Here is a 27976-nt window from a genome sequence, read left to right as displayed (position 1 = left end):
AGATGTGGCGGGTGAAAAAACTCAACAGGAGCTTGTTGCCTTCGTCGCCACCGGTGAGCGGCGGAGAAAGGTGGAAACGGAGCTGCCGGGGCCGGGGCGTTGGGATTGACGAACGGGCTAGAAGGCTGCGCGGTTTAGGGGCGGGGCCTGCAGAGCTGGTGGGGCTCTCTCTGCTTAATTGGTGCAGGAGCTTCCAAGCCCCTGCCTTTGGCTTCTTAGGGTCGGATGAAAAGCAGAGCATTGGCCTTTATTTGTTCATTCATTCATTTATTTGTTTATTAACACGTCTTTCTCTCTCAGGGGAAGCCAGCAATGAGGACTCCTCTCAGAGAACTGATCCTGCAACCCAGCGCCCTCACCAACTCCGGAAAAGAAGCCCCCCTAGGTCTATCGCCCTCTCCATCCCTGTGCAAGTTGGGGCCACAGGTGAGATCTGGCTGGGCAGCTTCTCAACCGGGCTCTTTGCCGAGAGCTCAGAGGAACAGAGATGCCGAGGCTGGAACGTAATTAAAAGGATAATGAGATCTCTCTCTCTGCCCGGGTGACATCCATTTACAGTTCTTCAGGCCAACAGAGAGATGCCCTCCTTTGGTTAGAGGAAATCCACTGAGTGTCTAGACCTCAATTTAGCTGTTAAGTTTCCATAACCTTTACCCTGTTCATGTAAGGCATGTATTTACACCTTGAGGCACACGTCTTGTCTTTTTGTTGTGGGGCTAGGCCTGGGGGTGCTCAGGGCTAATTCCTGGTTCTGTGCTGAGGGATCACTCCTCACAGCTCAGGGGACCATACTGATAGAACCCCTGTTGGCTGTGTGCAAGGCAAGTACCCTCCCTGATAGCTATAATATCTCTCCAGCTCCTCTTTCTACCTTTTTTGTTGTTGTGAATTATGGTGCAGTGAATATGGGTGTATGGATATCAGGGGTTATTCTTGTTTCTACTCGAAGCAATCACTTGGGGGGCAATATTGAGTGCTGGGGTTAAACCCAGGCCAGATATGTACAATGCAAGTGCTCTATTTATATTATCTCTCTGTTTCCATAGGAATTTTTCACATCTGCCAATGCTCAGGGGTTATTCCTGGCTCTGCACTCAAGAATTATTGCCAGCCATATTGGATGCTAGGGTCAGCTGCATGCAAAGCAAATGCCTTATCGCGGTATCACAACCCTGGCCCCCATAAGGGATTTTTTTTTTTTAATTTTGGGTCACACCCGGCAACAGTGCTCAGGGGTTACTCCTGGCTCTGTGCTCCTGGCTTGGGGGAGCATATGGGATGCTGGGAATCTAACGGGTTTGTCTGGGTTTGGCCATGTACAAGACAAACACCCTACTGCTGTGCTATAGCTCTGGCCCCAATAAGGAATTTTCTTTTTCTTTTTTTCTTTTTTTATTATTGGGTTTTGGGCCACACCCAGTGATGCCTGGGAGTTACTCCTGGCTCTGTGCTCAGAAATCCAGAAATCGCTCCTGACCAGCTTGGGGCCCCACATAAGGAATCTTTTTTATTTTTTACATAAGGATTTTTTTTTTTTTTTTTTTGGTTTTTGGTTCACACCCAGCAGCTCTCAGGGGTTACTCCTGGCTCTACGCTCAGAAATCACCCCTGCAGGCCCAAGGGACCATTATGGGATGCCAGGATTCAAACCATTGTCCTTCTGCATGAAAGGCAACGCCTTACCCTCCATGCTATCTCTCCGGGCCCTGACATAAGGAATTTTTTTTTAAAGATTTTTTTTTTTTTTATTATGACCTCATGGGCTTGGTTACAACTCACAGTTTAAGAAGCTAGGCACTAAAAAATAAAAAGAAAAGAAGCTAGGCACTAGATTATGTGGAATTATTACAAAGGATATTAAAGTTTACAGATCAGTGGCAAGATAGAAGAGATACAGAATTAGAAAAAGTGTGGCCGGGCGGTGGGCGCTGGAGGGTAAGGTGCCTGCCTTGCCTGCGCTAGCCTAGGACGGACCGCGGTTTCGATCCCCCGGTGTCCCATATGGTGCCCCCAAGAAGCCAGGAGCAACTTCTGAGCGCATAGCCAGGAGTAACCCCGAGCGTCACAGGGTGTGTGCCCAAAAAAAAAAAAACCAAAAAAAAAAAAAGTGTGGAGCTATAGTTGCCTTAGTAACGTACCATTCTCCCCAAAATCTTCAAATGCTCCCTTGCTTGTAAGAGGAGCTCCTTCAAAGCAGCCTTTTCCAGGTTTTATGGAACATTGTTTAAGCATAACTTAAGTGGTCATTTGCTCAGTGGGCACAGGCAATTGAACTTATTCTTCAACACCTCCCACCATCCTGAGGTTAGAGAAGTGGGGCTGGAAGTTGTACCTCTATTCATATTGGTTTTCCCTAGTAACCATATTAGCTGCCTTCCACCAGCTGATTCAAGTTCAATCACTGGCATCCCATATAGTTCCCTGAACATCACCTTTCCTGAATACAAAGTTCCTAAAAACCAATTTACTTACATTAATCTAGGAGGAAATCCCTTTAGCATTAAAGTTAGGAAATTCTGGGCCCTGGGCCCAGAGTGGTTAGCACAGCGGTAGAGCATTTATTTGCCTTGCATGTGGCTGACCCAGGATGAATGTGGGTTCGATCCCTGGCATCCCAAATGGTCCCCTGAGCCAGGAACAATTTCTGAGCGCAGAGCCAAGAGTAACCCCTGAGCTCCACTGGGTGTTGCAAAAACAAAACAAAACAAAATTCAAGCCTTAGAGATAACACAGTGGTAGGGCTTTTTCCTTGCAGGCAGCTGACCCAGGACAAATGTTGGTTCAAATCTGGCATCCCATATGGTCCCCATGCCTGCCAGGATTTATTTTTGGTGCAGAGCCAGGAGTAACCGCTGAGCACCGCCAGGTGTGACCCCAAAACAAAAACAAGACAAAAAAAGAAAATTCCAATTTTGGAGCAGAACTAACAGATTTGAACTATGACTAAAGACTAGATATATTGGAGAAATACATTTTGGTTATCTGAATGAATCAAGTATTTTCTCCTATATAAGACATTATGATATGCTTGATTTTGTTTTTACATGTGTGTATGTGGGGGGGTGGCTAAGAGTAAATTCTGTTTTTGTGCACGTGCGCGCGTGCGTGTGTGTGTGTGTGTGTGTGTGTGTGTGTGTTGGGCAAGGATAAAATTTTTCAAGGTACTGCTAGGTACTGCTTCAAGGACAGGGTGCATGGTGCTACTGCGAACCTCCGGAGGAAATTCTTTTGCTCTGTGTTCTCTGCTATAGAGGCTAAATAAACCCCTGAGCACTGCCAGGTGTGACCCAAAAGCAAAACCGAAAAAAAAACAAAACAAAACAAAACCCAAAAAAATGAAGCTTTATAGAATGGATTCAACCTTTGTGTTCCAGATGTTAGTTCTGTAAGCCAGGGGGACTAATTGACTTTCCCAGATTGATGTTTCCCTCTTGCCCTTAGGTCCTTGGATTTTTGTGGACCATGTGTGTTTTAATTCTGGTCCTCATCTATTTCAGGAAGAGAAAATTTTTGTACTGACTATATTCTGACAGAACTTTACCATAAGGCCCTTTCTGGATTAGAGAAGTGTAGGACAATATTTTTATTTATTGATTTATTTGTTTTTGTTTTGGGACCATACTTGGCAGTGCTCAGGAGTTACTCCAGGCTCTGCTCTCAGAAGTCACTCCAGGCAGGCTTGGGGGACCATATGGGATGCTGGGGATTGAACCTGGGTTGGCCACGTGCAAAGCAAAACCCTACCTGCTCTGCTATCACTGTGGCCCCTGGACAATATTTAAAGTACTATGTTCCTATGGTATGTACAAATGATCTCAGTCTTGTTTATATTGTCACATAGGAGACTCCAGAGATTGGGACTAGAGAAGTTGCTCAGTGGCTTGAGTGCATGCTTTGTGTATAGGAGGGCCTGGTTCAATCCCCAACACTGAATGGTTTCCCTGAGCACCATGGCTAGCTAGAAATAGCCCCTTAACACTGCCAAGTGTGGCCCAAAACCAAACAAAAAAGCCAAAATGGCTTTCCAGCTTTTCTGTCCTTTTGTTGGGTGTCTGCAGTGAGTAGAAAAATCTTAGCTGGGCCCGGAGAGATAGCACAGCGGCGTTTGCCTTGCAAGCAGCCGATCCAGGACCAAAGGTGGTTGGTTCGAATCCCGGTGTCCCATATGGTCCCCCGTGCCTGCCAGGAGCGATTTCTGAGCAGACAGCCAGGAGTAACCCCTGAGCACCGCTGGGTGTGGCCCAAAAACCAAAAAAAAGAAAAAAAAAAAAAAAAAAAAGAAAAATCTTAGCTAATTTGTTACCTAAGTAACAAGAAATTGTTTTTGAGTTTGTGTTATTTTTTGTGTTTTTTTTTTTGTTTTTGTTTTTGTTTTTTGTTTTGAGGGGGGGGCCACACCCAGCATCGCTCAGGGGTTACTCTCAATTCTGCACTCAGGTGATGGTATGAAATGCCAGAGATTGAACCCAGGTCCGACCCTGGTCATCAGTGTGCAAGGCAAATGCCCTACCATTATAGTATCAATCCGACCCCTTGTTTTTTGAGCTTGTATAGTATCCTTCACTCATAGTTGTGTGTTGGGAGTTGGAATTGACTGCCTTTGTCAACTACTTTTGTTTCTTTTGGCAGGAAGACCACGACCACTTTTCTGCCCTGGATTTTGTCAGTGCTGAGAACATAGACTTTCCTTCAGAACCATTCAGTAACCCTTCTGAGTGGCAGGAAATTTGTCGACAACTGGCAGATGAACAGAACCTCTCTCTGTTTCCCCAAACCAGCAGCACCACCTCCAAAATGACGGAGGAAGCACTGTATAACAATATGATTGAAACCATGGTCCTTTTACCTCCTACAGTGGGTTGCCAGCAGGACATACTACATGCAGCCCATTTAGATACCATGACAAAGACAAATAGCATCTCTCTTGATGAACATTTGAGGCCAGGAGATCTTTTGGAAAAGGGGATTGCACCTTCTGTGGAGGACAGTTTTTCAGAAGTTATTTCTGCTGTTGCTGAGAAACCTGCATTTCCGAATCCTCCTTCCCAGGTCTTAGGGTATCCACCAAGCCTCTACTTGGAACAACAACTGTACTGCTCCAAGGAAAGCCCAATGACCAGTGGAGCTGACGCTGAGCCTGAAGACTTAGTTCCTTCTGAAAAGGATGCTTTTTTGCCTTCCTCCACGCTCTGGCTTTCCACTTCAACTGCATTAGCAACAGATTTTCCCAGTATTCCTGTGGCCCCTGGAGAGAACACTGTGGAGCACAGAGTTATAGAGGAAAGCGAAATGAACTTTCCCATGCTACTCGAGGCCACTCATATGGGAAATGAGGCATTTGTCTCAACTGTAGAGACTATTCCATGCACACAGCTGACCCCACAGCCTGGAAATACAGAATCCCGGGTTGCTCAAGGCCCCACAGTGGAAGATGCTAGTAGCAGTCTCATCTCTGATACAGAATCTTGGTTGTCCCCTGTAGCCTGGCTGGATAAAGGCGTAAATACTTCATTCATGCTGGAAAATCTCCGTCAGAGTATGTCACTTCCTTTTCCTTCTATTCGGGATATTGCAGTTGGCACTACCCCTATTTCCACTTGCTCTGCGGGAACTTGGTTTACTCCCCCAACACAAGGAAAAAGTTCAGATGCAGACCAGACAGGTGTGATAGTCACCAAGGATAGTACTTCTGAGACAGAACACTTTCTCTGGAGGTAAGTGTTACACTTCTGCAGCTCCTGGATGCCATTAACCTGGACTCATCACTTCCCTCTGTCCTTCTCTTTTCTCCTCTCTTACGTTCCTCTTTCCCTCTTGCAGCCATCCTCCAGATCTGACGACCTTATCTCGACCTGATCTGGAAGATAACCTGAGGAATTCTCATGTCATTCTGGAGGTTCTCTCCCGCCAGCTGCAGGAATGGAAGAGCCAGCTGACTGCTCCTCGCCCAGAAGTTCAGGATAGCAGCACACAGACTGACACTTCCGCCATTGGGGTAAGAAGGTCCCTGGTCAAGGTTGGGGAATCCCTTTTGAACATGTTTCCTCAGAATTAATGCTGATGTTTTGCCAATGGATCAAAGACACTGTGCATCAGCGAGGATCTAGAAAATCCCTTAGAGCTGATTCTACAAATACTCCTTTGGATATTATAGCAAGACTTTCCAAAACAATACAAATAAGGAAAGAGGGATCAGAGTGATAGTAGGGCATTTGCCTTGCACGTGGCTGATCCAGGTTTAAGTCCTCACATCCTATATGGTCTCCAGAGACCTGCCAGAAGTAAGTCCTGAGTACAGAGCCATGAGTAACTCCTGAGCATCACCAGATGCAATCCCAAAACAAACAAAATAAAAAAAGGAAAGAGGAGCCAGAGCGGTGGTGCGAAGCGGTAAGGCATCTGCCCATCCTGCACTAGCCTAGGATGGACCGGCGTCCCATGTGGTCCCCCAAACCAGGGACGATTTCTGAGTGCATAGCTAGGAGTAACCCCTGAGCGTCACCAGGTATGGCCCAAAACAAAAAAAAAAAAAGGAAAGAAAGTTTCTTTAGGGGGTGGGGATGGAGGTTGGGGCTACACCTAGCAGTGCTCAGGGCTTACTCTTGGCTTTGTGCTCAGGGATCAGTTTGTGGTAGTGCTCAGGACCATGTGTGGTGTTGGGGATTGCACTATGGTTGGCCACAAACAAAGCAAACACCTTACCCCTTACCCTCTCTACTATCTCTACCCACAAATAAAGAAAATTTTAAAGAAATTGTCTTTCAGATTCTCATCTCTCAACATACTATTATTTTTTCTTTCTTTATTTGGTGGTGGGGATTTGGGCTACATCCGGCAGCACTCGGGTTATTCCTGGCTCTGTGCTCAGAAATTGCTCTTGGGGGGCCAGTCCCCTGTGCCTGCCAGGAGCAATTTCTGAGTGCAGAGCCAGAAGTAACCCCTGAATGTTTTGGTATGACCCAAAACCCAAAAATAGAAAAAGAAATCGCTCTTGGCAGGTTAGGGGGACCTATGGGATGCTAGGAATCGAACCCTGGTCCTTCCTGGATCAGCTGCATGCAAGGCAAACACCCTCCCGCTATGCTATCGCACCAGCCCCTATTTTTTTCTTTCTTATAATCCCTGTATTAATTGCCCTTACCCATTTTACTAAAGAAGTACTTTACTTCTTTAAAATACTTGGGCTAGAGGGATGGTACAAGAGGGTAAGAAGCTTGCCTTGCATGCAGCTGACCTGGATTCAAGCCACAGCACCCGAGAGAGTTCCTCATGCCGACATGGAACAGTCCTTGAGCACAGAGCCAAGAGTAAATCCTGAGTATTTTTTTTTTTTTTTTTGGTTTTTGGGCCACACCCGGCAGTGCTCAAGGGTCACTCCTGGCTGTCTGCTCAGAAATAGATCCTGGCAGGCACGGGGGACCATATGGACACCGGGATTTGAACCAACCACCTTAGGTCCTAGATCAGCTGCTTGCAAGGCAAACACTGCTGTGCTATCTCTCCGGGCCCAAATCCTGAGTATTGAGGCCAGAAAGATAATATAGAAGGTAGGGCCCTTGCCATGCCTGCTATACTCAGGTTTAATCCTCACACACCATATGGTCTCCTTAGCAATGCCAGGAGTGATCTTTGAGTATAGAATCAGGAGTAAACCCTGAATCCTGTTGTGTGTGTCTCAAAAAAATATATATATTGCTGAGTACATCCGGGTATGGCCCAAACCAAAAACAAAAAAAAAAAAAGAGAGAGAGAAAGAACATACGTAAAATACCTTTTCAGAGTTCTTTATTGTTAAGGGATTGCAATTCAAGGAAAAGAAATATTTATGGGAGCCAGAGCTATAGCAAAACAGTAGGGCATTTGCCTTGCATGCAATCAACTCAGGATGGACCCAGGTTTGATCCTGGCATTCCATAGGTGCCCCCAAGTCTGCCAAGAATGATTTATGGGGACTGGAGAGATGTCATGGAGGTAAGGCGTTTGCCTTGCATGCAGAAAGTCGGTGGTTTGAATCCCGGCATCCCCTGAGCACTGCCAGGTGTGACCCAAAAACCAAATAAAAGAGAAAAAAAAAGAAGTATTTATGTACCATGCTATGAAAGTGAATGACAGTAATGATTTTATAGCACATTTAAAAAAATTACTTTGTTTACTGAGCATAGCTCGTACTCCTTACTCCAGAAAAGAAATTATGTGTATGACTATAAAAAAATTTCTTTGTTTAAACACTGTGGTTTACAAGGTTGTTCATAATGTGGTTGTTTATTTTCATACAAAGTTGTTTGTGATAGAGTTTTCAGTCATATAGTGCATAACACTCTTCATGTTTCCCGCCACCAATGTCCTCAGTTCCTTCCTCCCCCACCCTCTCCTCTGCCTGCTTCTGGCAGTTTTTTCTCTCAATCTTTCTTTCTCTCAACCCTCTCTTTGTCCCTCTCCCTCCCTCTCTCTCTCTTCCCCTTCTCCTCCTTCCTTTTTTTTCTTTTAGACACTGTGGTTTGCAATATTGTTTTGGTTTTGTTTTGGTTTTGGGGTCCATCCTGGATCTGCTGCTTGCAAGGCAAACTCTTTACCCCTGTGCTATCTCAGGTCCTGGTTTACAATATTGTTAATGAAGGGGTATTGTGCATGTTATTACTTTTTTTTTTTTTTTGGTTTTTGGGCCACACCCGGAGGTGCTCAGGGGTTACTCCTGGCTGTCTGCTCAGAAATAGCTCCTGGCAGGCACGGGGGACCATATGGGACACCGGGATTCGAACCAACCATCTTTGGTCCTGGATTGGCTGCTTGCAAGGCAAATGCCTCTGTGCTATCTCTCCGGGCCCTGTGCATGTTATACTTATCCAGAATGATTATTTCCAACTATAGTTCTCTGCCCTAACTGTACTACCTAATTGTAATCCCTGAGCATAGTCGGTGTGGCCTGAAAGCGGAAAAAAAAAAACAAACAAACCCACACACACCCAAAAGCCAAAGCTTTTTTTTTTTTTTTTTTAGGGACTAGAGCACGTATAGTAGGTAGAATCTTACACACAACTGACCTGAGTTCAATCCCTGGCATTACATATGGTTCCCCCAAACCTCATGAGGTGTAATTTCTGAGCACAGCCAGGAGTAACTGCTAAACACTGGAGTGATAATATAGTGAGTAGGGTACTTGCATTACCCGCATTGGTTGTTTTTTTTTTTTGTTTTGTTTTGGATCACACTCCGAGGTGCTTATGGGTTACTCCTATTTCTGCATTCAGAAATCACTCCTGGCAGACTCAGGGGACCATATGGGATGCCAGAGGTTGAACATAGGTCAGCTGCATCCAAGGCAAACGTACTGCCCATTGTGCTATTGCTCTGGCACCCCCAGTCTAGCTTTGATCTTCAGCACCACAAGTGGTTCTTGCAGCCCCATTGCAGTGATTCCTGTGGGGCCGGAAAGATAGCATAGTGGTGTTTGCCTTGCAAGCAGCCGATCCAGGACCTAAGTGGTTGGTTCGAATCTCGGCATCCCATGTGGTTCCCTGTTCTGGCCAGGAGTTATTTCTGAGCAGATAATCAGGAGTAACCCCTGAGCACCACTGGGTGTGGTCAGGAGTAAGCACTGAGTATTATTGGGTATGGCCCCAAAACAAAAATAAGTTTTTTGGAGAGGCTGGAGACCAATGTGCTAGAGTGTGTGCTTTGCATGCAAGAGACTGGTTCAATCCCAGTACACTGATCCCCTGATCAAATAGGAATAATTTCCCCAAACTCAAGCTAGGAATTGCCTCTAAGCACTTCTAGGTGTGCTCCCATGCCCCTTCCCTCCCAATATAAGTTTTTTGAGAGGCCCAGTTTATATAACTCAAATGCTGAACACAGACCTTGTATGCAAGAGGCCAGAGTTCAGTCTGATCCCAAATACCACATGATTTCCTATATATTGCTGGGAGTAACCCTAAATAATATGCAGCTAATAGCTCCTAAGTACCACTGGATGTGATTCCAATACAACAAAACAAAACAATATTTTTTTATGAGATGCCTTGCAAGTGGTACTTAGAGTGCCCCAAGACCCCTGCCACTGAGGCCAGCTGTTCAATACTAGGGTCCTGTGATGCTAGGGATCACAAGGCTCACAATATTCAGGGTGCTGGGAATACAACTGTACTTGGGTTTTACCCCCAAGGATTTTGTGGGCATGGTATACAGGGCTGGATCACATGCTATGGGTGTGGGACCTTGAGAGCTGGGGATCAAACCTGGGTTTCCTGAGTACAAAGTCTGCTTTCCTGTCCTTTGGGGTATTTTCCTCAGTCCTCCAAGCCTTTAAGAACATCTCATAAGCGACTTGAAAGTAGGGTTAATGGCTTTCCTCCCTCAGTGTCCCTGTTTACTACTAGTTGTTTGATGACTTTACTTAATCCATTATAACCCATCTTTTCCTCTACAGAAACCGTGGGTGCAGGTGTCAAAAGAGTTGATATCCTTGCTTCACCTCTCTCTGTTGCACTTAGAGGAAGATAAAGCTATTATGAGCCCAGAGGTAAGAGAACAAAGATAAAGGCAGATGTGTCTGGGTTAGGACTAAAAGCTATGAAGTGAAACCAGACATAGCATCTGTTTTACTTTTATTTTTTGCAGGGTGCTGGGGGTGTTGAGAAGGCTTCCAAGCCCTAGCAACTGATTGTTAATCTTTTCTTCTGTTCCTTTGGGGGGGGGGCATGTATACCTACAGGGCTCAGGAGTTATTTCTGACTGTTTGCAGGAGTGATTCCTGGTGGTGTAGGGACTGAACTATGGTTGGCAGCATGCAAAGCACCTTACCCACTGTATTCTTTCTGGCCTCCGATTCTTTTTTTTAAATTGATTGATTAATTTTTTATTCTTATTTTATAGTCTCCGTGTGCAGAAAGCTTGGTCTCCTGTTCTAATGTATTGAGGAAATTGAGGGGAAGGCTTCAGAGCCTCAAAACAGAGTGGGAAGAGGCAAAGCACTTAGAGAAGCCAGTTCCCAAAGGCAGGGATGCGGTAAGGTGTCAGTCCTTTGTTCCCAGAGGTGGGAGGGATACATGTTCACAAAGGACATAATGATCTGCCTAAGAGCTCTTTGCTGTGGAGGAAAATGAACTAAAATACCTGGGTGGTGGGCATTTAGTTTTTTGTTTTTTTTTTTTTTTCTTCTGTTTCCTTTGCTCATCTTGTCCATGCAATCTATTCCCTGAATAGGCAGAGACAGTACTAGAGGCTTTCTGTGCTCACACTAGCCAGCTCAAACAGAACCTGGCATCTAGTCTTCTGAAGAAAACCCAGACCCACCTGGTAATTTGAGAGTATTTTCATCCCTGGGATCTATGCTGACACATTGGAGGACAGTCACATACTTATACTTCGCTTTGGTAAAGGGCCCCCTTCCAGTGACACACCTCCTTATGTAGGTGGAGCTTCATATTGAGCAAGAACAGCTGGCTCAGCAGACAACAAATCTAACTTCAGTCTTGCAACAGGACTGGATATCCATGCAGTTGGATGTGAGTATTTGGGCCTCTCACATCATTCCTCTGTCCCGGCTAGCTCTCCTAGCATCTTGATCAACTGACCTTCTTGCTTCCCCTGGCAGTATGTAACATGGACAGCACTGCTGAGTCGTTCTCGAGAGCTCATGGAGAAACTTATGGCCAAGAGTCGGCAGACTTTGCAGGAACGAGATACTGCAATTGAGGAAAAACAAAAGGTACAAGCCAAGAGTGGGCTTTACTTGGGCCGGGGTTCCTACTCCTCCTCAGGAAGCCTTTATTTTTGTAATTATTTTGGTGGTGGTAGGGCAGGCAAAACCCAGTGATGCTCAGGACTTATTCCTGGCTCTGTAGTCAGATCACTACTAGCAGCGTGCAGTGGACCATATGGGATGCTCCAGATTGAAACCAAGTCAACCGCATGCAAGGCAAGCACCCTCCCGATGGTACTATCCTTTGGCCCCAGAGGCCTTTCAATAACTGGTATCTTATCACTTATGTAGTATAGTGTAAGGTGACCGTTCCAATAATTTCTTATATGCCTTTCAGCACCTTCTTCAGCCTTTTTTTTTTGTGTGTGTGTGTGTGTCTACTTTTCTGAGTGTCAACCTCATTTGCTGCAGTATTTCTGCCTAGTACTAAGATGGTCTGTTGTCCTTCCAAAAGGCTAAACTGAGGGGCTGGAGCAATAATACAGTGGGTAGGATGTTTTGCCTTGTTTGTGGCTGACCCAGATTTGATCCCCAGCCTCTCATATGGTCCCCTGAGCCTGCCAGGAGTGATTTCTGAGTACAGAGCTAGGAGTAGGGTACCTCTAGTTATGGCCTCCGTCCCTCCAAAAATAAAATGACTAAACTAGTGCTTAGACTTTTTGTTGTTGTTGTTGTTGTTATTGTTGTTTTGGGTCATTCCCGGCAGCGCTCAGAGGTTACTCCTGGCTCTGTGCTCAGAAGTCACTCCTGGCAGGTTCAAAAGACAATATGGGATGCCAGGAATTGAACCAGAGTCCTTCTGGGGTTGGTGCATCCAAGGCAAACGCCCTATCACTGTGCTATTGCTCCGGCCCCTAGTGCTCAGACTCTAGATTCAAGAGGAACTATGGGAGAAAAACTGTCTTTTCTTCTTAGGTTTCCAAGGAACTGGAGCAAGTCTCTGCTCATTTAGAGGACTGCAAAGGCCAAATAGAACAACTCAAGTTGGAAAACAGTCGCTTAGCAACAGGTGTGCGTGTGTGCATTTATGCAAGTAATTGTGCCCTCTAAGGCTTAGGGAATGCCAATAAAGTGAAAAAGTGCTCTAGAGTGGTGTTTCTCAGTATTTTCCATTCATGACCCACTTCTAACTTTGTTTTCATTCTATGGGCTCCCCAGCCTTCTGGTTGGCCTCTGTTTATGTCATTTTCATGTTCAGTCTCCAGTCTCCCTAGACTATCCTGGGGGCACCTGATAGGGGTGGGCACATGGTCCCAGCTGAACAATACTGCTCCAGAGCACTTGTTTTATGTGTATGTTGGGAGAGGGGGGTGCTGTGTACTGGTATCAAACCCAGGATCTCACACATGCAAAGCATTCAGTGCTCTGCAGCTACGCTCATCCCTGGCAGAGAAAGCACTTGTTTTTGTTGATTTGTTTTTTTTTTTTTTAATTATCCTTATTTAAACACCATGATTACAAATATGATTGTAGTTGTATGATTTCAGTCATGTAAAGAACACCCCCCTTCATTGTTTTGATTTTTGAGCACACCTGGCAGTCATCAGGGCTTACTCATGTCTCTGCTCAATGATCACTTCTGATGGTGTTCAGGGAATCAGATGGGTACAAAAAATAAAACTTGTTTTGGCCACATGCAAGGCAAGTGTCTTGCTGGCTGTATTGTCTCACTGCCTGAGAAGCACTTGCTTTGGAGTGGAAGTGGAGGGAGGATGGTTTTAGCTCGGTGACCACATGGTATCTTTAGGTTGCTTTTGGTCTAGATCTTCAGACTCATCTGCAGACTCTGTCCATCACGGAGAGCCAGCTGCAGGAGCTCTGTAATCAGCACGCCCACTGCACTCAGGACCTGGCCATGAAGGACGAGTTGCTGCGCCAGCTTACCCAGAGCAATGAGGAACAGGCTTCTCAGTGAGTTCTCATTAGATCGTTGTGGCAGTAGGTGCTAAGAATATAGGATGAAATAGGATCTAACATAAGGTCTCTAATAGATGGCAAAAGGAAGAGATGGAACTGAAGCATATTCAAGCAGAACTGCAGCAACAGCAGGCTGTCTTGGCCAAGGAGATTCATGACCTGAAGGAGACCCTGGAGGTAAGGAATGTAGCTTGGGGCAGGAGACTAACTGGCATGGCTCTTGCCTGGTAGTATTCAAGTGAGGTTTGAGATTTATTTGAAAAGACTCTGCCTAGGGCTGAGGAACTCTCTGCTTAGACTCATTTTTCTTTCCCCTTCCCTCCTGCTTCTTCCTCGCCTTTTCCAAGTTTGCAGACCAAGAGAATCAGGTAGCTCACATAGAGCTGGGCCAAGTTGAATGTCAGCTGAAGACCACTCTAGAGGTGCTCCGAGAGCGCAGCCTGCAGTGTGAGGACCTCAAGGATACTGTCGAGAACCTGAAGTATGTATGATCGCTACCTTTTGTCTTTGCTAAGGACTTCTCTTTCCTAGGAACTCTTCTCAAAACTCAAGTTTCTTAAGAGGGAAATTGCGACAGAGACCAAGAGCCCTTTTCCCACTTCAAGTGCAATTCACTGGGGAGTTGGAATAGTTGTTCAAAAGTCTTCTCTTGGGCTGGAGAGATAACACAACGGTAGGGCATTTGCCTTGCACGATGCCGACTCAGGATGAACCTGGGTTTGATTCCCAGTGTCCCATATAGTCCCCCAAACCTGTCAGGAGCAATTTCTGAGCACAGAGCCAGAAGTAACCCATGAGTGCTGTTAGATGTGGCTCAAAAACCAAAAATAAACTCTTTTCTTGGTCTGGAGTGATAGCACAGTGGTGTTTTCCTTGCATGTGGTACATACCTGGTACAGACCCAAGTATGATTCCCAGCATCCCATATGTTCCCCCGAGCCTGACGGGGAGATTTCTGAGCACACAGCCAGGAGTAACCCCTAAGCGCCACTGGGTATGGCCTGAAAACAAAAGCAAAAAGTCTTCTCTCTGACCTATCTTATAATTTTCAGGGCCCAATTGACCAGCACCATAGCAGAGAATCAGGAACAGTACTTGAAGAAGACATGTCAGCATTCCCAAGAGTTGGGGTTGCTGACTGAGCAGCTACGGAGCCTGACTGTCTTTCTGCAGACAAAACTACAGGAAAAGGTAAATCAGGGTTGCTTCTTTTCCCTTCTCTTCCAATTATCTCTTTGTACAAAGATAGTTAGATAGCTCATTTCTTGCTTTCTGACCTTTTATTTCCTTTTTTTGTTTGTTTTTTTGTTGTTGGGGGCCACACCCAGTGGCACTCAGGGGTTACTCCTGGCTCTGCGCTCAAAAATTGCTCCTAGCTTGGGGAACCACATGGGATGCCAGGGGTTGAACCCACGTTTATCCTGGGTCAGCCACGTGCAAGGCAAATGCCCTACTGCTGTGCTACCACTCTGGCCACATTTTTGGGCGGGGGGTGGGGGGTCACACCCGGCCGCGCTCAGGGGTTACTCCTGGCCCTATGCTCAGAAGTCGCTCCTGACAGGCTCAGGGGACAATATGGGATGCTGGAATTAGAACCACTGACCTTCTGCATGCAAGCCAAATGCTTTACCTCCATGAATACCTCTCCAGACCCCCCATTTTTTAAAAATATTTTAAGTGAAGTTGAGAAATTTTTCTTCTATTTCTAGCTTACTGAGAGTGCTTCTAATTGTAACTTTCTTGTATAGAACGATTTCGTTAAGGGGCCAGTGAGGTGGCGCTAGAGGTAAGGTGTCTGCCTTGCAAGCGCTAGACCGCGGTTCGATCCCCCTGCGTCCCATATGGTCCCCCCAAGCCAGGGGCGATTTCTGAGCGCTTAGCCAGGAGTAACCCCTGAGCATGAAACGGGTGTGGCCCAAAAAAAACAAAAAAAAACAAAAAAATAGAACTGTGCTTTCTTTTTGGGCCCGGAGAGATAGCACAGCGGTGTTTGCTTTGCAAACAGCCGATCCAGGACCAAAGGTGGTTGGTTCGAATCCCAGTGTCCCATATGGTCCCCCGTGGCTGCCAGGAGCTATTTCTGAGCAGACAGCCAGGAGTAACCCCTGAGCACCAACGGGTGTGGCCCAAAAACAAAAAAAAACAACAACAACAAAAAAAAAAGAATGAGTTCATTAAAACTATTCTTGTTCCATCTTTGTTGACCTTCCTTTGCCTACAGGACTTCTTCAGCTTATTGTTCAAATTTATCTTCCTGTTTCCCATCTTCCTATTAGGAACCCTTGTCTCCATAGAGATTGTCTAAACCAGAGGTCTCAAACTTGCGGCCCACGAGCAAACGGCCCTCCGTACAACATTTTGTGGCCCTGCCCTAGAGGAACCTTTTTCTGTTTTGTTTTGTTTTAGTTGTTTGGGTCACACACCCCAATGTTCAAGGTTTCCTACTGACTTTACACTCAAGGGTCACCCCAACTTTGCCTCCTGCGGCCCCCAGGTAAATTGAGTTTGAGACCCCTGGTCTAAACTCTACCCTTATTTCCTTTTCAGTCTTTGGGAAACGTTTACCCAACAGTACTCAGATTACTCCTGGTTCTGCATTCAGAGATCATTCTGGGTAGTACTCAGGGACCATATTGAACTTGGATCAGCTGTATGCAAGCACCTTACCTGCTGTACTATCTGACTACCTGGCACTATACCCTTCTCCTATCTCCATTCAAAATAAAGCAAACTGGGGTTAGTTTGATAGTACAGCAGATAGGGCATTTGTCTTGTACTTGGCCAACCTGGGTTTGATCTCTAGCATTTATATGGTTCCCTGAGTACCACCAGGAGTGATTTCCTGAGTACAGAGCTATGAGTAATCAAGCATCTCTTGATATGTCCGAAAACAAACAAAAATCTTTTATTTTCCAATTAAATTCCTCCCTGAACTACTTTTTGTTTTTGTTTTTGTTTTTGGGTCACACCCGGCAGTGCTCAGGGTTACTCCTGGCGCTATGCTCAGAAATCGCTCCTGGCAGGCTCGGGGAACTATATGGGAAGCTGGGATTCAAACCACCGTCATTCTGCATGCAAGGCAAATGCCCTACCTCTATGCTCTCTCTCTGGCCCCCCTGATTTACCTTTTATGAGTTGTTCCTAAGTCACAAACACTCCAATCATCTGTATATTCCTCATAAACATAATTTCCTTTTGCACTTATCTTCATTTTCCTCGACTATGTCTGGGAAACACACTGTTCAAAGAAACTATGTTTAAAGAAAATTAAATTTACCATATTTTAGGGGCCGGCGAGGTGGCACTAGAGGTAAGGTGTCTGCCTTGTAAGCGCTAGCCAAGGAAGGATCACGGTTAGATCCCCCATCGTCCCATATGGTCCCTCCAAGCCAGGGGCAATTTCTGAGCATCAAACGGGTGTGGCCTAAAAAAAGGTACCGTATTTTCCAGCATATAAGACGACCCATTAATTTTACAGTTAAAACATAGGTTTAGGCCTATATTCGTTGTATAAGACAGAATGTTCCTGCGCTGCAACTGTATGTACCACAGTGAGCCAATCACAACAAGCAAAGGTTCAAAGGGTATACTATAATAGACTTCCTCTCTGACTCTGGCCAATCTGAGCAGGCTTGCTTTTTTTTTTTTGGTTTTTGGGCCACACCCGGCGGTGTCAGGGGTTACTCCTGGCTGTCTGCTCAGAAATAGCTCCTGGCAGGCACAGGGGACCATATGGGACACCGGGATTCGAACCAACCACCTTTGGTCCTGGATCGGCTGCTTGCAAGGCAAACACCGCTGTGCTAACTCTCCGGGCCCTGAGCAGGCTTTTTACAGTGTAGATTCGGGTACAGAACATTGTCTAATTTGCATGCATCAAAAGCCTGCTTGGATTGGCTGAGTTAGAGAGGGTCCGAGCAGCCTTGCAGTGATTGGTGCAGGATCGAGCTGGAAAGTTAGTTTCGTGGCAGTATCCAGACAATTTTCATTTAGCGGCATATCGAAACGTTTTTTGGGATATACTCTGCGTATAAGATGGTCCCTGATTTTTGGTTGACTTTTTTTCGTTTCATAAGTTGTCTTATATGCCAGAAGATATGTTAACTTTAGGGGCCGGAAAGATAGCATGGAGGTAAGGTGTTTGCCTTTCATGCAGAAGGTCAACGGTTCGAATCCTGGCGTCCCATATGGTCGCCCGTGCTTGCCAGGAGCAATTTCTGAGCAGGGAGCCAGGAATAACTCCTGAGCACTGCCGGGTGTGACCCAAGAACCATAAAAAAAAAAAAAAAAAAAAAGATATGTTAACTTTAAGTTCCCTTACTCTTTCCTTTCTTTTTGATGACGATTTTTTGTTTTGTTTTTGGTTTTTGGGCCACACCTGGCGGTGCTCGGCGCTCAGGAGTTACTCCTGGCTATCTGCTCAGAAATAGCTCCTGGCAGGCACGGGGGACCATATGGGATGCTGGGATTCAAACTAACCACCTTAGGTCCTGGGTCAGCTGCTTGCAAGGCAAACACTGCTTTGCTATCTCTCCGGCCTCTGATGATGATATTATTGCAGCAAACGGGGTTACAAATGCTTGTTGAGGGTTGCAGATCAGCAATTATACACTCAGACACATGTACAATGTTTCCTGAGTCTTTACTCCTTTAGCTGTGGTGCTTGCACATGTGCTTATTAAGATTCATAGTCTAGTAGTCATGCATGTTAAGATGGTGCTCACTAGAAGTCACTTGGTGTTCGCACATATTCTTTCCAAGAGCCATACTTCTTGGCCATGGCTCTTATCTTTTTAGATGTGCTTTGTCAGGGACCACACCTCTTTGTGGTCTTAATACATCTCTACCTGCAGTGTAAATGGAAATTATTCATGATGCAAGGCATCACAGCAGAGCTATGAGGCTCAAAGAGCAGAGCTATGCAAATTGTGCTTGGTGCAGGAATACACATTTTCTTTTTTTTTTTTTTTTTGGTTTTTGGGCCACACCCGGTAACGCTCAGGGGTTACTCCTGGCTATGTGCTCAGAAGTCGCTCCTGGCTTGGGGGACCATATGGGACACCGGGGGATCGAACCGCTGTCCGTCCAAGGCTAGCGCAGGCAAGGCAGGCACCTTACCTTTAGCGACACCGCCCGGCCCCTGAAATACACATTTTCAAGGCATGCATAGTAAGCCACTGCATTATTTCTGTGGGCCTGGCCTTGTGTCATTGGCTTCCTCACTGTGCACACTAAATTGATATCTTTCAGAATATATTTATTAGTTTATTTAGAAACTAAGTTTATAATCTGTATCCTAAAATCGAGGTCTTCTTCCCTAGTTATATGTTGAACACAGGAAATGCTAAAAAATCTACACTCTAGCAGGGAAGAAAAATAAACTTGTATCTTTGCTCCTGATTATGATAGAGATCTTTGTGGAAGACCAATGGGAACATGTAAAAAGGTGCATCAGTTTTAATACTGAGAATGAGATCATGGACAGAGTCTTTTTATTTTGGTTTTGGCTCACACCCAGCAGTGCTCAGGGGTTACTCCTGGCTCAATGCTCAGAAATCGCCCCCAGCAGGCTCAGGGGGCTATATGGGATGCTGTGATTCGAATCACTGTCCTTCTGCATGCAAGGCAAATGCTCTATCTCCATACTATCTCTCCGGCCCCTAGACAGAGTCTTAAGGTTAAAGATTTGCAAGACAGACTTGGATATATAAGAAATCCCTCTGGTCCAGAGAGAGAAATACAGAGGACAAAGGCACTTAACTCTTAACTTTGCATTTGTCAGATACCAGTGCTACATGCTGCCCTAAGTATGTGAGAAAAACCCTGAAACACCAGCAGGTGTGGCCCCAACTCCTCAAAAAAAAAAAAAAAAAAAAAAAGAGAGAGAGAGAAGGAAAAGAACCTTCGGAGCAGGGAAAATAGTATTAAAAAGTCAGAGGCATTGCATGTGTTTTTTGTAGTATCTACCTTGTACTCAGACCTGGATAAAGTGATAGAACTACTGGGTAAACAAGACAAGTCATTCATTGTTCATAAGGAGTTTGGCAGGTTCGGGGCTGGAAAACAGTTCTTAAAATTATGCTATATGTAGTTGCTGTATGGGGCAATGTTGACAAGGAATTGAGATTGGAGAAAGGGCTGGAACAGTAGTACAGCAGTATGGCATTTGCTTTGCATGTGGCTGATTCGGGACAGAACTGGGTTCGATTCCTAGCATTACATATGGTTCCCCATGCCTGCCAGAAGTGATTTCTGAGTGCAGAGCCAGGGGTAACCCCTGAGCGTCACTGCATGTAGCCCAAAAATAAACAAACAAAAAAAGATTGGAGAAAAAGTATGCCAGATATTGAGGACTTGACCTAATGGAAATTACAGAAAGTATAGAAAAGAGGGGCAGGAGAGAGAATACAGTAGGTAGGATGGTTGCATTGCATGCAGCTGACATGAATTTGATCTCCAGCATCCCATATGGTGCCCTGAGCACCAGGACTACTGATCCTTGAGCACTGCCAGATGTGACCTAAAAACCAAAAAGAAAAGAAAAACTGGGTTTGATGAATTCAACACATATTTAAAAGTAGAATTAATAGAATCTAATTACTAGTTTGATGTTGGAATAAGATGGAAGAATGAATGCTGATCTCTTTGATTGCTGGAAAGATGGTGATATTTTGTAGAATTGGAGTTGGCAGATGTTTCCTATAAAAGATATGAAAATGTTTTCCTTTTTTGCAAGCCATGTGGTCCCTGTCTAAACTATTCAGCTTTGTCTTGTAGCCCACAAGCAGCCACGAATCTGGATGTGTTTGTGTTCCAAGGAAATGTCATTTATAGAAATAGACAGTAAGCTAGATTTGTCATGTAAGCTATAATTTACTGCCTCTCTACTGTAGGATTGACCATTCTAGAGGGAGAATGTTTGGGTGATGCTAAAGGAATAAAAAGGATAAAATGGTGAGGTCACTTTTATATGAACTAAATTTCAGGTGAATTATGGAGATTTTTCATAGACCCAATATTGAGTCTTTGGGTCTGGAAAGTGAGAGGAAAAAAAATAATCACTTAAGACAGACAGATTGAAGGTACTATGTGAAAGTAAGTACCATATTTGCCGGCATATAAGACGACTTTTGAAACGAAAAAAGTCAGCTGAAAATTGGGAGTTGTCTTATATACCGAGTATATATCGAAAAAGTATACCCCGAAAACGTCTCGATATTCTGCTAAATGAAAATCATCTGGATATTGCCATGAAACGAATTTTCCAACTCTATCCTACACCAATCACTGCAAGGCTGCTCGGACCGCCTCTCTAACTCGGCCAATCCAAGCAGGCTTTTGATGCATGCAAATTATACAATGTTCTAGACCCGAATCTACACTGTCAAAAGTCTGCTCCAATGGGCCAGAGTCAGAGAGGAAGTCTATTCCAGTATAACCTTTGAACCGTTGCTTGTTGTGATTGGCTCACTGTTGGACATACAGTTGCAGCGCAGGAACGTTCTGTCTTATACAGCGAATATAGGCCTAAACCTATGTTTTAACTGTAAAATTAGGAGGTCGTCTTATATAACCAGTTGTCTTATACGCCGGCAAATACGGTAGATGTCTGGAATGCTCTGGAGCAGGGGTCTCAAACTCGAGGCCCGTGGGCCATTTGCGGCCTTCCGTACATTTTTTTTTTTTCCGGACCACACCCGTTTGATGCTCAGGGGTTACTCCTGGCCAAGAGCTCAGAAATTGCCCCTGGGTTGGGGGGACCATGTGGAACACGGGGGGATCGAACCGCGGTCCTTCCTTGGCTAGCACTTGCAAGGCAGACACCTTACCTCTTGCGCCACCTCGACAGCCCCTCCGTACAACATTTTGTGGCCCGCAACTGGCCTTCAAATATCGCAGTATTCGTGATTATTCGCTTACCGAATAATCGCAATAAAAATCGCGGTATTTGAAGGCCGGCCGCGGGCCACAAAATGTTGTATGAAGGGCCGCGAGTTTGAGACCCCTGCTCTGGAGAAAGACAAGAGTGTAATAGTGAGAAGAAAAAAGCAGAAAGATGTGAAAAAGAACAAAATTATGTTTCAGTTTCTGAGAGAACATGAAGGGCCAAAAAGGTGCTACAGTGGTTAAGGCCTTGCACACAGCTGACCCCAGTTTGAGTTCGAGCACCACCTATGGTGCCCTGTGCCCTGCCAAGAGTAACTCCTGAGAACAGAGCCAGGAGTAAGCATTGAGTACATCTGTGTATGGCTCCAAAATAAAAGATGAAAGAATAAAATCAGTACTCCCTTTCCTCTTTCAAAACAAAAGAAGAAAGAGGATCAAAGAGCTAGCTCAGCAGGTTGAGCCAATGCTTCACATGTAGGAGACCCAGTGCTTGGTCCCTTGAGCACTATCAGGGCCAACCACCAAATACTGAGCAGGGAAGTCCTGGCCATTGATTTTAAACCGGCTCCGGCAAATAAAATTCAAAAAGTGTCCATTGCATTTGAAAGTAAGGATGGATGTTGGGGCCTGGTTATGTAACTTAGGATAGAATGCTTGCCTTGGTTAAGAACCAAGCAGTAGGGGCCGGAGAGATAGCATGGAGGTAAGGCGTTTGCCTTTCATGCAGGAGGTCATCGGTTCGAATCCCGGCGCCCCATATGGTCCCCTGTGCCTGCCAGGAGCAATTTCTGAGCCTGGAGCCAGGAATAACCCCTGAGCACTGCCAGGTGTGACCCAAAAACCAAAAAAAAAAAAAAAAAAAAAGAACCAAGCAGTAGTATAGCAGCAGGTAGGATGCTTGTCTTGCATGGGTTCCATCTCCTTCATCTAGCATGTCTCCCATGGCTGCCAGGAGTATTTCCGAGGAGCCAGACTATGTCCTGAGCACCACTGGGTATGACCCCAAAATTTAATATCTGTCTTGCTTGCGTAAGACCTTGAATTTTGGATTGGTCGGTTTTGGGGCCACACCCAGTGATGCTCAGGAGGTCACTCTTGGTAGTGCTTAGGGACCACCTAATGCTGGATTTCAAACCTGGACCTCCCATATTCAAAGCATGTACTTAGCTCTGTGAGCTATCTTTACCTGAGACCTTGAATTTCAGCACTATCCCATATTTATCGTTGATCCTTGGTACCGTAAAAGATACAGCATATAAGCATCACTACTTACATAACCAGTGTGTGATTTCTGCACACCACAGTGATAACAAAACTATGAAAAGAAAGAAAAGGATAGGGCCCAGAGATAGCATGGAGGTAGGGTGTTTGCCTTGTATGCAGAAGGATGGTGGTTCGAATCCTGGCATCCCATATGGTCCCCTGAGCTTTCCAGGAGCAATTTCTGAGCATAGAGAGCCAGGAGTAACCTCTGAGTGCTGCCAGGTGTGGACCCCCCCCCAAAAAAAAAAGGAAAGGAAAAATTAAGAAAAAAATAATTATGAGAATTTGGGGGCTGTAGAGATAGCACATCTGTAGGGCATTTGCCTTGCACATGGCTGACCCAGGACGGACCTGGGTTTTATTCCCAGCATCCCATATGGTCCCCTGAACCTGCCAGGAGCGATTTCTGAGCACAGAGCCGGGAGTAAATCACCAGGTGTGACCCAAAAATCAAAAAAAAAAAAAAGAGAGAAGTTGGTGGAATGACATGGTAGAAACCTGACTGTAATGGATTGGGACATCAATAATTGCCAAGAAATATTGACATTTTTGGCCACACCCAGCAGTGCTCTAGATTTACTCCTGGTTCTGCATTTAGGGTTCACTCATGGCAGACTTGGGGATTATATATTGGTATTAAGGATAAAACCCGGGCCCGGAGAGATAGCACAGTGGCATTTGCCTTGCAAGTAGCCGATCCAGGACCAAAGGTGGTTGGTTCAAATCCCGGTGTCCTATATGGTCCCCCGTGCCTGCCAGGAGCTATTTCTGAGCAGACAGCCAGGAGTAACCCCTAAGCACTGCCAGGTGTGGCCCAAAAACAAAAACAAAAACAAAACAAAACAAAACAAAACAAAAGAAGGATAAAACCCAATTCAGCTGCATATAGGACAAATCTCCTACCTGTGCTTTTATTTCTCTGTCCCCAAATCCAACTTTTTGGTTTAGGGCCACATCTGCAGAGCTCAAAGTCTCTTTTCCTGCTCAGTGCTTGATGGTTGCCTCTGACAGTGCTCAAGGGACCATGAAGTGCCAGGGGTGGAACCTGGGTCTCCTACATGCAAAGCATGCTCTCTGCCTGCTGAACTAGCTCTCTGGTCCTCTTTCTTTTGTTTTGAAAGGGAAAAGAGTATCTTAAAAGGAAACTTTGTTTATTGTTGCTTTAGTACGGAATTAACTTTGAAGGAAATGGCTGGTGAGTAGCTGGATATACAGTGAAATCACATTAACCATGAAGAGAAGCTGATATTTTTCTCCTTTGCTCATAGTCTGAACCAGAGACCTTTCTGATAAGCAAGGCTTCAATTCCCACTCTTGAACATTCTCTGCCCAATGACAGCACCATCTTGGGAAGCAGCTTGATAACTACAACAGATGAAGGTTAGAGCTCTGGGATTTAGGAATGGGATAATGTTTTTGATTTTGTTTTTTGGTTTTGGGTCACACCCGGTGGCGCTCAGGGGTTACCCCTAGCTCTGTGCTCAGAAATTGCTCCTGGCAGGCTCGGGGAAATATAAGGGCTGCTGGGTATCGAATGGGGGTCCGTCCTGGGTTGGCTGCTTGCAAGGCAAGCTATTGCTCCAGCCAAGGGATGGGAAAAAGTGACCCTGTTCTTTTGTCATCCCTTTGTCAGGATGCCCACCAGCACACTCATCTCTCCTTTGCTGCTGGCATTATGGCAGTCTCTTGACTGGGGTCACTGGGGGGACCCTTCCCCATGGTTGTTTTAGTTTTAGTTTTTGTTTTGTTTTAGTGCCAGAATCAGCTCCTGTATCTGTACCTTCGCTTGGAAGTGACAAGAGTGCTTTCACCCGAGTAACACCAATGGCTTCCCTTCAGCCTACAGGTTAGCCCGGGCTCCAGGGATCCTACCTCGTTTCTAGATATGGTAGTGATGATAAAGACTATAGCAGTGAAATGTGCTTTGCTCTAAAAACCTCAATTCTACATGGGCTCATTTTATTTCTGCCTTTTGGGATCTGTAATGTTTCTGTTCTGGGCAGTCAAATCCTGTGGGTAAGGGCCATGGGTAAGAGTTGTAGAAACAATGGCTTCACCCTCCTCCCTTCTAGTATTAGAGGACTGTCTCTCTCTAGGACTTTCTCTTTCAGAGACCCCAAATCTAGAGAAGAGACTGTCAGAACTGAGTGCCAGTACTGTAGTGCTGGAAAGCCTATGTTTCCAGCTGCAAGAGTCTAAGGAGGAAGCCATCAGGACTCTGCAGCAAGAGATGTAAGTCTTGGTGAGAGAATAGGTCAGATGAGTGAGACAGTTTCTACTGCTAGGACCTCACCAGTCCCTAAGAAGTTGGAAATAATGTTGAATTCTTCCCTCCCTTAGTTGTGATCTACAGGCTAGGCTGCAGACCCAGGAAGAGAAGCATCAGGAAGCCCAAAAGGCCAAGGAAGATAACATAGAGAAGCTGAACCAGGCCTTGTGCTTACGCTACAAGGTGAAGGAGGACCTAGAAGTGGGGCGATAAAGAACTGGGGCAGCTCTCCTGGCCCACTGGGAGCTGTTTTCTCTCCAGGAATCTGGGTGGTGGGGATTTTCCAACCACTGCCCTAGTTTTGCCCTTCTGGGGTCAGACATTTCCTATGTTCAAGAATCAGCTATGGGCTGACCCATCTCCCCAAGCCAACCTAGAAGTCTGGAACTCTAGCAGAACTCAGCACTGAAAACTGTGCCTTATACACAGGTAGAACTTCAATTAGTATTATCAGTTAGACTGAGCATAGGCCACACTATTTTTTTGTTTCTTTTGTTTTTTGTGCCACACCTGGTAACTCTCAAGGGTTATACCTGGTTATGCACTCAGAAATCGCTCCTGGCTTGGGGGACCATGTGGGATGCTGGGGATCGAATTGAGGTCTGTCCTGGGTCAGCAAGGCAAATGCCCTACTGCTGTGCTATCGCTCTGGCCCCAGGCCACACTATTTTTTATTTGTTTGTTTTTGGGCTATACCTAGAGATAATCTGGGGTTACTCCTTGTTCTATACACAAGATTTACACCTGGAGGTGCTCAGATATTCCATATGGGATACTGAAGATTGAACCTTGGTTGGTCAGGCGCAAGGCAGACATCCTACCTGCTATACTATTGCTTTGGCTTCTGGACCACACTTTTAAGTCCTCTCTAAGCAAGGAATGCAAGGAAGTCAACTTATTTTTTGTTTTTGGGTCACACCTGGCAGCGCTCAGGAGTTACTCCTGGCTCAATTCTCAGAAATCGCTCCTGCCAGGCTCGGGGGACCATATGGGATGCCGGGATTCGAACCACACTCCTTAATGCCTTACCTCTCTCCGGCCCCACCAACTTTTTTTTTAAGTAATTTTTTTTTTATTGGGGCAGAGGGTTGGATTTTTTTGTTTGTTTTTTTTGTTTTGTTTGTTTTTTTTTTTTTTTTTTTTTTTTTTTTTTTGGGGCCACACCCGTTTGACGCTCAGGGGTTACTCCTGGCTATTTGCTCAGAAATCGCCCCTGGCTTGGGGGACCATATGGGACACCAGGGGATCGAACCGCGGTCCGTCCTACGCTAGCGCTTGCAAGGCAGACACCTTACCTCTAGCGCCACCTTCCCGGCCCCGGATTTTTTTGTTTGTTTGTTTGGTTTTGGTTTTGGTACCACACTTAGTTGTACACAGGGCTTACCCCTGGCTCGGCACTCAGGGATCACTATTGGCCAGGCTCAAGGGTGCTGAAGATCAAATCAGACTGGCTGAATGTAATGCAAGTGGTATACCTGCTATATGATCACTTTGTCTTCTGTTGTTTTGAGGTATATTTTTATTATCTTTCTTCAAAGTAGCCAGTTTTCCTTTCTGCTTTATACTACACAGAATGAAAAGGAGCTCCAGGAAGTGATACAGCAGCAGAATGAGAAGATCCTAGAACAGATAGACAAGAGTGGCGAGCTCATAGTACGTTCACCATGATGTTCTGCCTGACCTCTGTGATGGGGATCCAGAATCCCACAGTGGGAATTGGATCTCTTGGACTACCCTGGTTCAAACAGAATAAGAAAGATAATGAGGCTATTGAATCTCTTCCTTTCTCATTCCAGACTCTAAGAGAGGAGGTGATGCAGCTCACCCGCTCACTTCGGCGTGCAGAGACAGAGACTAAAGTGCTCCAAGAGACCGTGGCAGGCCAGCTGGACCCCAGTTGTCAGCCTATGGCCACTAGCTGGATCCAGGAGAAAGTGTGGCTCTCCCAAGAGGTAGTGTAGTTGACAAAGGAGATGGGCAGCTGGTGGGAGCTCTAGTCTATGCCTCTTCTGACTGGACATGTTTATAGGTGGACAAGCTAAGAGAGATGTTCCTGGAGATGAAAAATGAGAAGGCAGAACTCATGATTAAGTTCCAGAGTCATGTAAGAATTCTCATGATGGGCCTGAGTGATAGTATAGTGGCTATAGAGCTTGTCTTGTGCACAGCCAGCCAATCTAGGCTTAATCCCCATATAGTCCCCAGAACTCTCCAGGACTGATTCCTGAGCACGGAGCCAGGATGAAGCCCTGAGCATTGCAGAGTGTGGCCCTCCCTGTCTCTCCCTCCAAAAATAATAGAATTCCCCTGATAGGACTGGGTGCCAGAGCCATTTCCCACTATCTCTACCCAGCACCCAGCATAGTTTCCTTGCCTCCCAATCTGCACTGTTGTTTGTGTTTGTTTTATTTTTCAAAAGTGCAGGATTTATGCAGCCTCTTTGCTTTCTAGAGAAACATCCTAGAAGAGAATCTTCGGCGCTCTGACAAAGAGTTAAAGAAACTAGATGACATCGTTCAGCACATTTATGAGGTAGAGGAGGGCGGGAATTGGCACAGCTGAGGTGCCTAGTGGAAGTGTAGGCCAGCAGATACAATGAGCAGGGCCCTGGTTCCTGGCCTGCACTCTGAGGAGAATTCCATGCTCTGTTGCATTCTCAGTGGCTACTGTTTGCTGGCCTCCCAAGTCAGATTATACCTGAGCTTCCTTTTCTGCTTCTCTTCCCAGACTCTGCTCTCCGTCCCAGAAGTTGTGAATGGTTGCAAGGAGCTACAAGGATTACTGGAGTTTCTGAGCTAGGAAACTGAAAGCTGAAATCTGTCTCATCCTTTTTTTACCTCCAATAGCCTCTTATTTCCCCCATCAGGACCAATTGGATAAAGCCACCTATGTTTAATACTATTTAAATAAAACACATTCATTGTATTTCTTCAAGCACA

The 27976-nt window shown here is 45.5% G+C and overlaps 1 protein-coding gene across 1 annotated transcript; it reads left to right on the top strand.

Annotated features, from left to right (window-relative positions):
* The first annotated feature begins 2 nt into the window (after positions 1-2).
* Positions 3-27836, top strand: SPAG5 (sperm associated antigen 5). Its single transcript, XM_049771352.1, has 23 exons — positions 3-53; positions 301-426; positions 4630-5714; positions 5821-5995; positions 10427-10519; positions 10873-11004; positions 11203-11295; positions 11412-11504; positions 11594-11707; positions 12617-12710; positions 13465-13612; positions 13693-13795; positions 13966-14099; positions 14671-14809; positions 24037-24148; positions 24522-24614; positions 24880-25000; positions 25109-25220; positions 26610-26690; positions 26834-26989; positions 27067-27141; positions 27489-27569; positions 27765-27836. Exons 1-23 carry the CDS (start codon positions 3-5, stop codon positions 27834-27836), a joined length of 3483 nt encoding a protein of 1160 aa, XP_049627309.1.
* The last annotated feature ends 140 nt before the right edge of the window (positions 27837-27976 follow it).

The sequence above is a fragment of the Suncus etruscus genome, chromosome 1 (assembly GCF_024139225.1).
Source record: "Suncus etruscus isolate mSunEtr1 chromosome 1, mSunEtr1.pri.cur, whole genome shotgun sequence".
NCBI classification, from domain to species: Eukaryota; Metazoa; Chordata; class Mammalia; order Eulipotyphla; family Soricidae; genus Suncus; species Suncus etruscus.
Note: the sequence above shows the minus strand (reverse complement) of the source record. Positions and strands in the feature narration are given on the sequence as shown.

Bases quoted from the DNA above. Each gene is read 5' to 3' on its own strand.
- SPAG5 (XM_049771352.1), top strand. From the start codon at position 3: ATGTGGCGGGTGAAAAAACTCAACAGGAGCTTGTTGCCTTCGTCGCCA. The intron at 11,505-11,593 runs GTGAGTATTTGG...TTCCCCTGGCAG, and splicing joins GGATATCCATGCAGTTGGAT to TATGTAACATGGACAGCACT. The intron at 26,691-26,833 runs GTACGTTCACCA...TTCTCATTCCAG, and splicing joins ACAAGAGTGGCGAGCTCATA to ACTCTAAGAGAGGAGGTGAT.